Source organism: Crocuta crocuta, unplaced genomic scaffold (genome assembly GCF_008692635.1).
Source record: "Crocuta crocuta isolate KB4526 unplaced genomic scaffold, BGI_CrCroc_1.0 scaffold255, whole genome shotgun sequence".
Classification (NCBI taxonomy): Eukaryota; Metazoa; Chordata; class Mammalia; order Carnivora; family Hyaenidae; genus Crocuta; species Crocuta crocuta.
Genome location: NW_027530670.1, coordinates 1,801,194 through 1,815,424, shown reverse-complemented (window position 1 = coordinate 1,815,424; position 14,231 = coordinate 1,801,194). Strand labels below are relative to the sequence as shown.

At 37.0% G+C, this 14,231-nt stretch overlaps 1 protein-coding gene across 2 annotated transcripts in view; it reads right to left on the bottom strand.

The window, feature by feature from the left end:
• STK33 (serine/threonine kinase 33) overlaps positions 1–14,231 on the bottom strand; it is a 164,681-nt gene that overhangs the window by 14,951 nt on the left and 135,499 nt on the right. For both annotated transcript variants that reach the window (XM_077769176.1, XM_077769177.1), the window contains one exon: positions 3,917–4,123. In XM_077769176.1, coding sequence (XP_077625302.1) covers positions 3,917–4,123 — 207 coding nt within the window. The remainder of the gene's footprint in view (positions 1–3,916; positions 4,124–14,231) is intronic.

Below are 14,231 nucleotides of genomic sequence, written 5' to 3'. Positions count from 1 at the left end.
AGATGAGTAAATGGTACTGCAGGAGCTAAAGTCTTGGGATCTCTGATAGAATAGATTAAGAACCCACTGTAGGGGTATCTGGGTGGCTCAGTCAGTTAAGTGTCAGACTCTTGATTCAGCTCAGGTCATGATCTCACAGTTTGTGAATTCAAGCTCAGTGTTGGGTTCTGGGCTGAAAGTGTGGAGGCTGCTTGGAATTTTGTCTTTCTCTCTCTCTGCCCCTCCCTTGCTCATGCTCTTGTGCTCTCTCACTCCCTCAAAATAAATAAATAAACATTAAAAAAAAAAGAGCCCACTGTAGGGAACTTATTTATTTATTTTTTTAATTGTTCAGTGGATCTTTTTTCTTTTTAAGTTTATTCATTTATTTTGAGAAAAAGAGAGAGAGAGCATAGGGGAGGGGCAGAGAGAGAAGGAGAGATAGAGAATCCCAAGCAGGCTCTGCGCCACCAGCACAGAGCTCGATGTGGGGCTCAAACTCATGAACCACAAGATCATGACCTGAGCCAAAGTCAAGAGTCGAATGCTTAACCTACTAAGCCACCCAGGCACCCCCACTGTAGGGAATTTAGAGGGTTACTAAAAACATAAAATATTACCTAGATGTACTCAGCCTGTAAAGCATGAGATATACACAAGAGAACATTTCTATCCTCGAAGACACAAGTACCCAAATTAGACTAAAAATTGGAAGTAGAAAGAGAAACAAAAAGGACATGGCCAAATGCCAACTGTTTGAAGACAAGTTTGAAAAAGCCTAGTGGAATACCTACCTTAGTCCAGGCATGAACAATGAAGAGACACAGACTATATTTGTCCATAATGACCCGGGCATTTCGAAGTAAAGGATGGTTATTCAGTGAAAGAAGAAGGTGCTTAGTTTGAGTGTTTTTGATTTTGTTTACTTTATAATAAATCCTCACTTTCTCTGTTCTTTTTCCAAGAGCTCAGCCACTTAGCTAAAAAGTGTGATTGCCCTGGTTTATAAAAAATACAAAATCGGAGCTCTAAATGGATTTGTGAGATTTTCCAAAAGAGAGAACAATGATACAATGGAAAGCAGGAATTGCTGGCAGGTTTCCACTTAAATTAAAGCCAAATTTCAAAATTTTTAATGGAAAAAGAATTTCCTTAATTTACTAGGTATAAATTATTTATATTATCACATCAAATTGTTCATATAATCTAATTTTAACAAACAATTTTCCCCATGGGAAATATTTTCATATTCATAGAATAATTTTAATAAAATTAAAATTTCACTATTAAGAATATTAATTACTATATGAATCCTGTATGGACTCAAGAGTAAATGGCAAACTCTATTTTCATTTATCACTTGAGAACTTTATGCTAGAACACTATTTACTGTTAATGAAGATTTGAAAGAAAAGAAGTAATTTCTTAGCATAAATCCAGCTTCAATATAACTAACAAAGTAACATACTTATCCATAAAAATCCATGAAAAATCTTAATATGTTAAATGTATCAGAAGTCTTTCTTTTAAGGGGTCACACTTTTCAGAAGAACTCCTGCACTAGGTAATGTGTTCCACCCAAGAGACTGCAGCCAAAACCTAAGCATGAAAAAGTTCCTTAGAGGACATCCAGGCATCCAGGTTTCCTGCTACAGCATTTCTAACAAGTGGCTTTCCAGAGTCTGCATGAATCTTTCCAATAACTGGGAGGTGAGGTCTACTATCCATGGTCCAGCCCATTCTAGTACAGGGGAGCTGTAGTAACGTTCTTCCTGCTGATGAGTAGAATCTGTGTTCCTAAAATTTCAACCTACCTGGTATAAAATTGATACCACTGGTGATATAAAGTTCTAGCATCCACAAAGCACCTCAAATTCCAATTCTTTTGTTCCCTAGTTGGAAGTAGCTAAGAATAGCATAACAAGTTCTATCATTCTATGAGTTGCTAGGGAAAGGGGAGAAGTGGGGAGATGTATGACAGAGTAATGGAAAAGGAGATGGAAGACAACAAAATATTTGGTTCACAAGGATATTTTATGTCAAATTCAGTGACAAACATATTTATAATCCAAGACTACAAAATACAAAAGATAATATGGGTGTATGTGGTTTATGTGTAAGTATTTGTGTTTGTATATATATGAGTATATGTAGATGCATGTGTGTATATATGCTTAATATATGTGCATGAGTGCTTGAGTATATATACAGTTGACCCTTGAACAACAGGGGTTTGAACTGCGTGGGTACACTTATACATGGATCTTTTTGGGTAAGTACAGTACACTCACTACTGTAAATGTCTTTTCCTTATGATTTTCTTAATAACATTTTCTTTTTTCTAGCTTAGTTTATTGTAAGAATATAGCATATAATACATATAACACAAAATATGTGTTAATCGACTATTAATGCTATTGGCAAGGTTTCAGTCAACAGTAACTATTAGAAGTTAAGTTTTGGGAAAGTCAGTAGTTATATGCAAATTTTTGACTGCATGTGGGCCAGTGCCCCACCCCCTCTCCTGTTACTCAAGGATCAGCTGCATATATGTATATGGTGTATTCATATATGTGTATGCATGTGCCTGTGTGTGTACGTATGGATACGTATGTATAAAATGCCAAGTGAGCCAATAGAAAAATCTACAAACTATGTTCAATTACGGAAATGCAAACATGGGTTTTTAGGGGATTATTTTTGACAACATAAAACTTGCACAGCTGCTAAACATGGCAGGAGTTGTTAGCAGACCAGAGAGGGTGAAGGGAATTCAACAAACTCATGTTTATATTATGGTTTTAGAAATATGATTATTTTGAAACATCTTAGTCACTGAATGTGAAACTTATTATCTAGATATTTGCTGTTAAGTAGATGAAGAAGTTCTCAACGAGTAAATCAAAACCAACCAGTAGATCACTCAGTCTACCGATTGTCTCTCTGCCCGTGCAAAGGAAGCAAAGGAAGCTGTTAGCACGGGAGAGTACGGGCCAGCGAAGCCACAACTTCCCGGTGCTGCTCCGGGTCCACCCTCGCGGGCATTGTCTGCACTCTACCTATGCCATGCTTCGAGGAGCCAGCAAGCAACAGTTCCTCACAGGGCTCTGGGTTGCCCTGAGGTGAACACAACTCCCACTGACAGGACACTCAATTATTAAAAGAGAATTCAAACATGTTCATTAGGTCTCAAGATAAGAAACAGAATAAACACATAGAAAGTTTTACACAAATATAGAAACAAAAGAAGAAAGAAAGGATTTGGGTAAATCGTTAGTATATCTAGTTAATATAACACTATCTGGAATTAACCAAATGTTACTAAATTTTACTCACCAAAAAGAATAAAACTCTATTCAGATCTAATATGGCAAAATGATAAACCTATATAAACAGTTTTAGTTAACCATAAAATTGGAAACAAAAAACTGGATAATGCAATAAATCTTTTTCTAGGTAATACATAAACCCATTCCAAATTGTGTAACCTGGTAAAGCACAAAAATGATTACTTTTGACCCATGGACCAAATATCACACACCATCTGTTTTGTAAACAAAGTTTTGTTGGCACATGGCCACGCTCATTCATTTGCTGTCAATGCCAATTTTCATGCTAAAACATCAGAGTTAAGAAGTTGTGATACAGATTATTATGGACCACAGAGCCTAAAATATTTACTCTCTGTTCCTTCCTGGGAACAGTTTACAGACCCCTGCCCTACATAATTACAGATCTTAAAATAAATATGTATGCCACACTGCTAAATCATGATAATCTCAGGGTAGACTTTACCTGCTTTATCATGTAGGCCCTTCCTTACAAACCAACAACAAAAAAGACAGAAATGCAAAAATGGTTTCAAGTGTTGTGAGGGTATTTTACAGTCTGGGGAAATGAAATAATTGTTCTTCCTACTTGCTGTGTTGGTTCCTACCTGTTTTTCCCCCTCTTCATCTGAAGTGCAACTGGTGTCCTGGACATTTCTGCTGGGTCCGCTGGGTTGGTAGTCTTTCAACCTTTCTTGAATGGAGTAGTTGTTTACTGGATCTGTTGTGTTTTCCTCATCACTTTCTGGGTTATTTTTCCATTGTTTCATCATTTCTAACACATTGGTTGGTCTTGCTGAGGAAAGTATGTTGCCCTAATATTAACAATGAATTTTTGGTGTTATAAACAGCTTAGAAAATTGAAAGATTTTTACATCTTTTAGTAATATATTTCCCTAAAGTCAGTCAACTGCATGGAAAAACTATAATGCTGAATAAATAGCAAAACTTCAGATGCCCTTTGGAGCACACTTCCTGCACTGACACAGCTTGTACCTCTTGACTGATCTCATGTACAACCCATTGAGGGTTCCTGGGGGAAGTATTCAGGTTTGGAAGAACAATACAACATGCTCATGCAACAGACACTACGTATGAGGGTTCTCTGAACCCAAAGACCCCCTTCTAGAGCCAATTGTAGAAAACTAACAGGAAAATGGAAAGAATGAAAAAACGTGCCCTCAGTCTAGTGGGCCCAACACTAAGGGCAAGTTTATATAACTTCAAAATGTCTAGGTAGAAAAGCTAAATTTAGTTGAGTAAACACTGAAACAGCCTCAAAATTGTATTATCTCATGCCATTTCATGGAGAGACACTTTGTTATCAGATCTTATTTAAAAATTTTTTAATGTTTATTTATTTTTGAGAGAGAGAGAGACACACACACAGAACATGAACAGGGGAGGGACAGAGAGAGGGGGTGACACAGAATCCAAAGGAGGCTCCAGGCTCTGAGCTGTCAGCACAGAGCCCGACGTGGGGCTCAAACTCATGAGCTGTGAGATCATGACCTGAGCTGAAGTCAGCCACTTAATGAAATGAGCCATCTAGGAGCCCCTCAGCAGATCTTATTTTAAAATGGATTTTGTCCAGGTGCCTGGTTGGCTCAGTTGGTTAAGCATCCGACTTTGGCTCAGGCCATGATCTCACGGTTTGTGGGTTCAAGCCCTGCGTCTGGCTCTGTGCTGACAACTCAGAGCCTGGAGCCTGTCTTCAGATTCTATACCTCCCTCTCTCTCTGACCCTCCCCTGCTCACACTGTCTCTCTCTCTCTCTCTCTCTCTCTCAAAAAATAAGGAAAACGTTTAAAAAATTAAAAAAAAATAAAATGGATTTTGTCTGTATTTGCATTGGACATTTTTGCTTTGGGTTTTTTTTTATTGTCATTTCAAATCATATACAATACAATAAAAAACAACAAAAATAAACAAAGAAAATCACTGTGTCCAAGAATACAGATGTTTGATTTTTTATTTCAAAGCTTTTATTTGACTATAAGATTTAAATATAATGTGGTCATTTGAGTATAACTAATTCAGGACACTGCTTTTATCCCAGATGTGACTATCCCATACCAAAGTTGACTGTTTTATATTAACAATATTTTTCTCAAACATAATATTCCACTTAATGCCAAGAAATACATGAATGGAGTATTTGTACTCCCGCTAGAGTAGGAATGCATTAAATATTTTTGCTCCTAACTTAGACTAGCAGAGAGAATTTAGACAAGTTTGGATCACATTTAGATTAAAATGGGAAATTTGGGTGTGGGCACAGCTATGGAGTGATTCCACATTAACGTGGTATGCAGAGGGATGGAAGCATTAGGCATCAGTGACACCGAATACTATGAAACAGAGCAGTGTAAGGGTGAGCACACTGTTGAGGATTTGTAGAGTTTAACAGATTTGTGGTTAAACACACAAACACACATTAAGTATGGAATGGTAACAATGAAATGACAATCATTATGCAATTAATTCCCCATGGTTCTTCTATTTCATCCGTTTTTTTAAAAAATTTTTTTAATGTTTATTCATTTTTGAGAGACAGAGAGAGAGCGCAAGTGGGAGAGGAGCAGAGAGAGAGAGAGAGTCACAGAATCTGAAGCAGGCTCCAGGTTCTGAGCTGTCAGCACAGAGCCGGATGTGGGGCTTGGACCCATGAACCATAAGATCATGACCGGAGCTGAAGTCAGACGCCTAACTGACTGAGCCATCCAGGTGCCCCTATTTCATCCTGTTTTAAGAAATTCTATATTCTTACCACTTTCTTAGCATCCTGCTTTTGACTAACCTTACCCATAGCATCCTCTACTCATTCACTCCCAGAATGCACTCACCATGCTTTCTGCCAACCCATAGCCTCTATTTCCTCTGAGGCTCAATTTGAGAGTCATCTCTGTCAAGCATACCAGAACTTCAAAAGATGTTGTCATCTTAAATTCAGATGAGTACTTGGGGCACCTGGGTGGCTCAGTTGGTTAAGCGGCTGACTTCAACTCAGGTCATGATCTGGCGGCTCCTGAGTTCGAGCCCCGTGTTGGGCTCTGTGCTGGCAGCCTGGAGCCTGCTTCGGATTCTGTGTCTCCCTCTCTGCCTCTCCCCTGCTCTTTCTTTGTCTTCTGACTTTCAAAAATAAATAGATGTTAAAATTTTTTTTAAAAAAAATTCAGATGAAGTACAGAAGGAATCTCAGGAAAAGAGTTGGGATTATCCAGAATGGTAGAGTCTCTGATCTCTCATCTGAATGAGTTCTGATCTCCAGAGCTCTGCCAATAGCCTTGTTTGACCGCTATGATCCATCTAGCTTCTCTTACAACTTCCTGGTTTCATCTTGACCTTTAACCCCAATTTTCATGTAACCACAATATCCAGCTCCTGGAATGCTAGTACACAAAATTCTGTCTCAACTTGATTCTTTCACTAGTAGACAGACAATATGATGTTATCTATGTCTGTATTTCCAGTCCTCAATTGTACTTCCCTGATGAACTTTCTATAAGGTAACTCTTTAGATACTACAGTAGTCACAAAGGCTGCTTACCTAACATTCCTTTCTCCTAGGCATGTTGTAGAGCTCTGCCTCTCTACCTCTTCTGGGATGACCATGTGAATTGTTTTGGCCAGTGAAATGTTATTGAAAATAGTATATATCACCTCTGGGTGGAAACTAGAAAAGATGGTGTACAATTTATCATATCCCCAATTCCTACCTTAGTAACTATAGAAGCAGAGAGATGGAGTTCCCTCAGCCTGGGTCCCTGAGTGAGGGCAAAGTAAAACAAAGCCTTTTTATCTCCTCTCAGCCAATGTGTGATGGAAGACATCAAGACCACTGAGATTTAGGGGTCATTTGTCACCATAGGATAATTTAGCCTCCCCTGATACAAATAGCAAATTAAACATTTGCATTCTGTAAGTCACTTCCAAAAAGCCTTAAAAAGAATGAGCCCATTGTACAACCAGCATACCCAATAAAACTGTAATGACTACAGAAATTGTATCCAATTAGTACCATGTGATAGCTCATTTATTCAGTCAGTCCTTGCTTTGCATGGTCCTGACATTCATGGATTTCAATCATCATGACTTAGTTAAATACTATCAGTCACTCAACAACACAGTTCAAACTTCAGTCACTATGGTACACTAATTACATGACGTTCAAATTTTACTGCTAGCTCTTCAATCCACAATCACCATGTAAATTACAGATGTGTATTGGGATCAGTGACAAATGATCATGTCACTTCTTTCCCAGTCTTTGGTGATAGGACCCTGGCACCTGCTATTTAGTTCACACACAGGCAGCAAAGTATACAGTTGTGTTGCCTCCTTGCTTCCCAGTGAATTTACCAGCTAAGCTGAAAGTGCAGCAAATAAATTAAAGGTAAGCAGGCTGGAAGTGGAATCTGAATCAAATGTCAGTGGAGTAATAGAAGCAGCAGCTGACCTGGGAAGCATGGACACTGCCACTGTTGGGAACTTGGTGAAGGCAAAGTTATGAACATAAATGGGAGGAAAGTGGTGTGCAGAAAAAATGAAGGGGCCCTAGAGAGAGTGTAAAGAAGGTGACACTTAAAGAATTTTCAGAGATAATTTATGACATTGAAAGCATAAAGGACAAAATGTTGGACGTTGATCCAAACTTAGAAAATTGTATTATAACTCATCAAAATATAAAAAAGATGCTCCCCTCTCTGTTTTAAGTTATAGTCAAGAAGGAGAAGGTAAGCATTGTTTAAACTAATTTTGATGAGTTTTTATTAAAAAAAATACATATGAATTCTGATATTTCTAATGTTTTAAATTACAATGCACTAAAAAATCAGTTTATCTTTTGTTTCATTTTCTAAGTCTTATAACCAACAGTTTTCAATGTTTAACAAAAAATTTTAAAGTGCATGGAACAATCGTTAATTTTCCCCAATGATTATTAAGATCACTTTGCACTTTCAACTCGCATTGTTATTTTTATGGTCCTGTGAGACTATACGAACAAGGATTCCCTGTATTCTTTTTTTAATTTTTAAAATGTTTTTATTTATTTTTGAGAAAGAGAGAGAGACAGCATGAGCAGGGGAGGGTCAGAGAGAGAGGAAGACACAGAATCTGAAGACAGGCTCCAGGCTCTGAGCTAGCTGTCAGCACAGAGGCCGACACAGGGCTTGAACCCATGAACCGTGAGATCATGACCTGAGCTGAAGTCAGATGCTTAACTGACTGAACCACCCAGGTGTCCCCCCACCCCCGCCCATATTCTCTTGAATCTGCATCTCCAGCAATCTTTCAAATGCTTGGTCCACATATACATACACATAAGAGCTTGATGACTGATACTCTGTCTAAAGTAGAGTGCCTTTGCACTCAAAGGAATGATCCTATTTCTCATTCCTTTGAGTGTGGAGAAGAGAAAAGATTCAGGATAGGACCTTTTTCCCTCTGAAACATGCTATTTGGAAATCTCTAACTCTTTGTTGCTGACATTCATGTGTGATATCAAACTAGGCACAAATAATGATACCGACTCCAGACTTTCCCTGCTGTCCACAGTCCAGTCAATAACTTACTAGACTACCCCCTTTTTGCTTGCTAGCAGTTGGAGGAGGAATTGTATCAAATTCTTGGACTCACTGATGATTAAATGACCCAGGGCTACATATCATTAGCCTTCTAGGTTCAATGGAAATTACAAATTAACCAACCACCCAAAACACAGATGGGTGGAATTATTAGGGCAGGCACCATAGATTGTGTAGATTTCACCATCAGGACATTAACCCCCGAATTTCTTTTACTGGCTTGGGGAATCAGGGGTCAGACACTGAACTCATCAACTATGAAGTAGTAAGTGGCAAGAAGGCACAGTAACAGATCAATAATCCGATGCTTTCAAAAGTAGAACACCAACCTTTTGGTTACTAAATTTCTACTTGTTTAACTAACAGATGGATGAGGCTATTTTATTTTGAAAAAGGGAAAAATGAACACCCATGGAGAAGAAGAGAAACTGGATTTGGATTTAAAATCTTTATATTAAATAAAGAGAATGGAGACCTAAACATATGTCCTTATTTAACATACTTTTCAAGGACAGCAACTATAAGCATTTTGTAACAATAAGTATGTAACAAGTATTTTTAAATGAATGAATGAATGATATTCATGAGCTAGGGTGAGGTGGTATGAAACATAAAATTGGAAACATTCTAGGTCTTTACTTTCTGATTATCATTTTACTTTTTTTTTTATAAATAGCCATAACTCGTCATTTTGTAATGTTCCTAAGAATGATTTTTTAAAACTTGAGTATAGTTGACACCTAGGAATAAAATTTTTCAATAGGAAATGGAATAGTCACTTTATTAAAAAAAGAATGTTCCAGTTCACAAAATTAATAAAACCCAAATCAAAACAATGAGATGCCAGTTTTCACTTAATATATGGACATAAGTTTAAGTTTGATAATACTCCATTGGTAAGGGTGTGGGGAAAGAGGCTTTCTCATCTACTTGCTTTTTTTTTATTGGATCACATAGGAAATCAAAAGGGAATTTATTTTTTTAATTTAAATTTTAGTTAAATACAGCACAATATTGGTTTCATAAGTAGAATTCAGTGATTCATCACTTATATACAATACCCAGGGCTCATCACAAATGCCCTCCTGAGTACCCACTGCCCATCGAGCCCATCCTCCGCCCTCATTACTTGCTTTTTATGAGAGAATAAATTATTAATAGCTTATCAAAATATATAATGCACATTCTCTCTGACCAGTAATTCCATTGTTAAGAATTTATCCTACAGATATAATAATACCGTATGCAAACACATATTTATAAGAACATCTGTTGCACTACTGCTTGTAATAGAAACAGTCTGAAACAATTTAAATGTTCCATATTCATAGTGGACTATTTAGAAAATAATAAGGTATCCATAGTTTGGGATATAATGCTGCTTTTTGAAAAATAAATCTTTCCAAGATATATTAGATAGAAAAGAATAGTGTGCATAATATGAACCTGCTTGTGTAAGGTGTATATATATATAGAGAGAGAGAGAAAGAGAGAGAATTTTTTTAAAAGAATGCATAGAGACTTACAATGGCTATCTTTAGTAAGAGGGAATCAGGGGATGGAGGAATAAAGTTACTTTTCCTTTTTTGTTTACCATTTAAATAATTTACCATGGGTAATCTTAACTATTACCTTTATATGACTAGTAATTAATGTAAATTACAGCAAGAAAAGAAGTAATGTAAATTGCAGGCACCGACATGAACTACAGCACCCAGCAAAATCACCAAACTTGTCCTCATGGGTCTCCATGAGTCCAAGGCAGCAGCATACCAAGGTGGTAATGACCACGGAAGTAAGCAACTGTGTGCCACTTTACAATTCTTCCTAAAAGTCATCTCGGTGATTTTCTTTTACAAGTGCAGCAACTATACAGATGTACAGGGTTTAGTGCTGATACTTCTATTCTTCAGAGGAAAGCAGCCTGAGAAAGTTAGTGATTTACCCTATTCCAAAAGTGTATTTCCAGTTGCCTGTCAAGAATTTCTAGCTAGAGGTGTTGTGGAGCCTTCAATACTACATTGTATATTTGAAAGTTGCTAAAGTAGACCTTAAAATTTCCCATCACAAGAAAAAAAACCTGCAACTATGTGAGCGGATGGATGCTTTAACTAAACACTGTGGTAATCATTCACAATATATACATATGTCAAATCATTATGTTGTACACCTGAAATTTATACAATGTTATACATCATTTATATTTCAATAAATCTGTAAAAATAAAAACAAACTCAATATATTCCAAACCAACATTCTTCAGATTGTGTAAACCTGGCTGTACATGAAGACATCAAAGGGATGTGTAGGCAAGGACAGTCTGCAAGGAATCTATTTCAAGATCCCTAATTTCCAATGATCTACTCTTTTTCAAAAGTCATCTCCTTGAGCAAGGATTTGCAGTAATCTTTTCTATGTTCTTTTTTGTAAGTCAGCTTCTTCCAGTTCTCATTATTGTATATATATTTATTTGTGTGTAACAGAATGCTCATTTATCTAAAATATGCAATAAACTCCTATCAATCAATAGGTAAAAGACCTAAAACCAAATAGAAAGATGGGAGAGGAGAATCTTGAACAGGTGTTCCACAAAAGAAGATTTAAAAAAGAAGATATCCGAAAGGCCAATAAGCACAAATAAAGGTGACCAATTTCATTTGTCATTCAGGAAATGCAGAATAAAATCACAAAGAAGGGTGCCTGGGTGGCACAGTCAGTTAAATGTCCAACTCTTGATATCATCTCAGGTTGTGATCTCGCTGTTGTGGGATTGAGCCCCCGGCCTGGCTCTGCACTAAGAGGAGCCTTCTTGGGATTCTCTCTCCCTCTCTCTCTGTCCTTACCCCATGTGCACTCACACACATTCTCTCTCTCTCTCTGTCAAAATAAATAAGTGAACTTAAAAAAAAAACACAATGAGATGCCATTACATATCTACCAGAGTATCTAAATTAAAAATATTGACAGAAACAAGCATTGGAGAAGATGAGGAGCCAAACTAGAACTCACACATTGCTGATGAGTGGTATGCCCACTCTGGAAAAGGGAACAATGGAATTTTCTGGCTGGGGATAGAAGTGTTCTATATTTTGTTCTGGGTGGTATTTACACAGATACATACATATATAACAATTCATCAGGCTATATACTTAAAATCAGTGTATTTTATAGTGAGTAGATTATATCTTAATAAAACCATGATGAGTTTAAAGATAAATTTCATAGCTTCACAGATATTACTTCATGTAGTTTAATCATTTTCACTGATATATAATAGTCTATTGTTAGACCATACCACAACCTCTTCATTCTTCAGTCAAACTGCATGTGGGTTGATTCTGAGATTTTTCTTTTATATACACTTCTATAAACATTATTATGCATGTCTCCTGGTATATAAGTGCAAGAGTTACTCTTAGGTATATTCTTTAAAAAAATTTTTTTAAATGATTAATTATTTTTGAAAGAGAGAGACAGAGGATGAGCAGAGAGAGAGAGAGAGAGAGACAGAGACAGAATCCAAAGCCATCAGCACAGAGCCTGATATGGGGCTTGAACTCACAAACTGCAAGATCATGACCAGAGCCGAAGTCAGATACCTAATGGACTGAGTCACCCAGGCGCACGTGAGTATATGCTTAAGAGTAAAATTTCTTGGTTGTTGAGTATGTGAATGGTTAGCTTTATAGGACAGTGTCAGACCTCTCTTCCTTTGTACCTATAAATACTCTCACCAGCAATGATTAAGAGATACTCTTTATCTACATCTTTTCCAACACCTAATATTGTCAGATGTCTTAATTTTTGGTTTATCTCACTGAGGTCTCAGTTGATATTTCCCCAATCACTAATGCAATTGAACATCTTATCACATGTTCATTAGCCAAATGTGGGTCATCTGTCATGAAATGCCTGGTCCTGTCTTTTGCTGATTTTCTACTAGGTTGTTTGTCCTCTCTGTATTGACTTGTAAGAGTTACCTAAATTTCATATTTATCCTTTGTTCGTTATTTGGATTACAAAAGCCTTCTCCAAGTGTATAACCCATTAACTTTTCCTACAGTATTGTTTCATGAACAGAAAAGTTCTGAAGATTAATATATGTCAAGTTTATCCACAATTTCTTTTATGTTAGTGCCTTTGTTATCTTGCCAAAAAGATCCTTTCCTATACCCCTCCAAGGTCCAAAATTTTTTCATCTATATTTTCTGCTAAAAGTCTCAAAGTTTTAGTTTTTAATATTTAAGTCTTTGATTCATTTGGAGCTGATTTTTGTCTATGATGTGAGATAGGAACCCAGTTTCATTTTTTTCATATGGAGAACCATTTATTCAGCTCCATTTATCGAACAGTCTCCCCTTTTCCCACCAATCTGCCATATGACCACTGTCATAAAAGTCCCAGGTCTCCAGTCCCATGTACATTTGAAAATATTTTTATAATTCCTTTCATTTGAATGACAGTTTGGGTGGATACAAAATTCAAAGTTTAAAGTTCTTTGCCTTTATTTTTTTTTAAGTTTATTTATTTATTTTGAGGGAGACAGAGACAGAACAAGTGGGGCAGAGACAGAGGGAGACAGAGAATCTCAAACAGGCTCCACAGTCAGCACAGAGCTCGACTTGGCGCTCGAACTCATGAAATCATGAGATCATGACCTGAGCCGAAACCAACAGTCCGATGCTAAACCGACTAAGCCACCCAGGTACCCCAAAGTTCTTTGTCTTTTAATAGATTTAGAATATTACTCTATTTATGCTTAAATCCAGCGTTGCTCCCCAATAGTAAGATGTCACTGTGATTCTTGCTCTTTTTTATACGATTTGCTATTTCTCTCTGGGAGTTTTTAGAGTTNTCCCCCCACATCCATCAGTCCTCAGTTTTTGTCAGCATTCAAGAGTCTCTCATGGTTTGCTTCTCTCCCTTTCCCCCACCATTTCCGCCCTTCTTCTCCCCCTTGTTCCTCCGTCAAGTTCCTCCTAATCCTCCTATACGTGCAAACATATGATATTTGTCCTTCTCTGCCTGACTTATTTCGCTCAGCATAACACCCTCAAGGTCCATCCATGTTGCTACACATGGCCAGATTTCATTGTTTCTCATTGCCATGTAGTATTCCATGGTATAGATAAACCACATCTTCTTGATCCATTCATCTGTTGATAGAGTTTGTTTTTGATATTCTTAAATTTCATTATGTCTCTTTTATCAGTTTTTACTTATCTCTCCTATTTAGTATTCTACCATCTTTTGAAATCTGAAATTTTTCTTTTTTCTTTAACATTGATTCTTTTATCTCTATTATCTCGTTAAAGATTTTCTCCTCCTTTTTCAC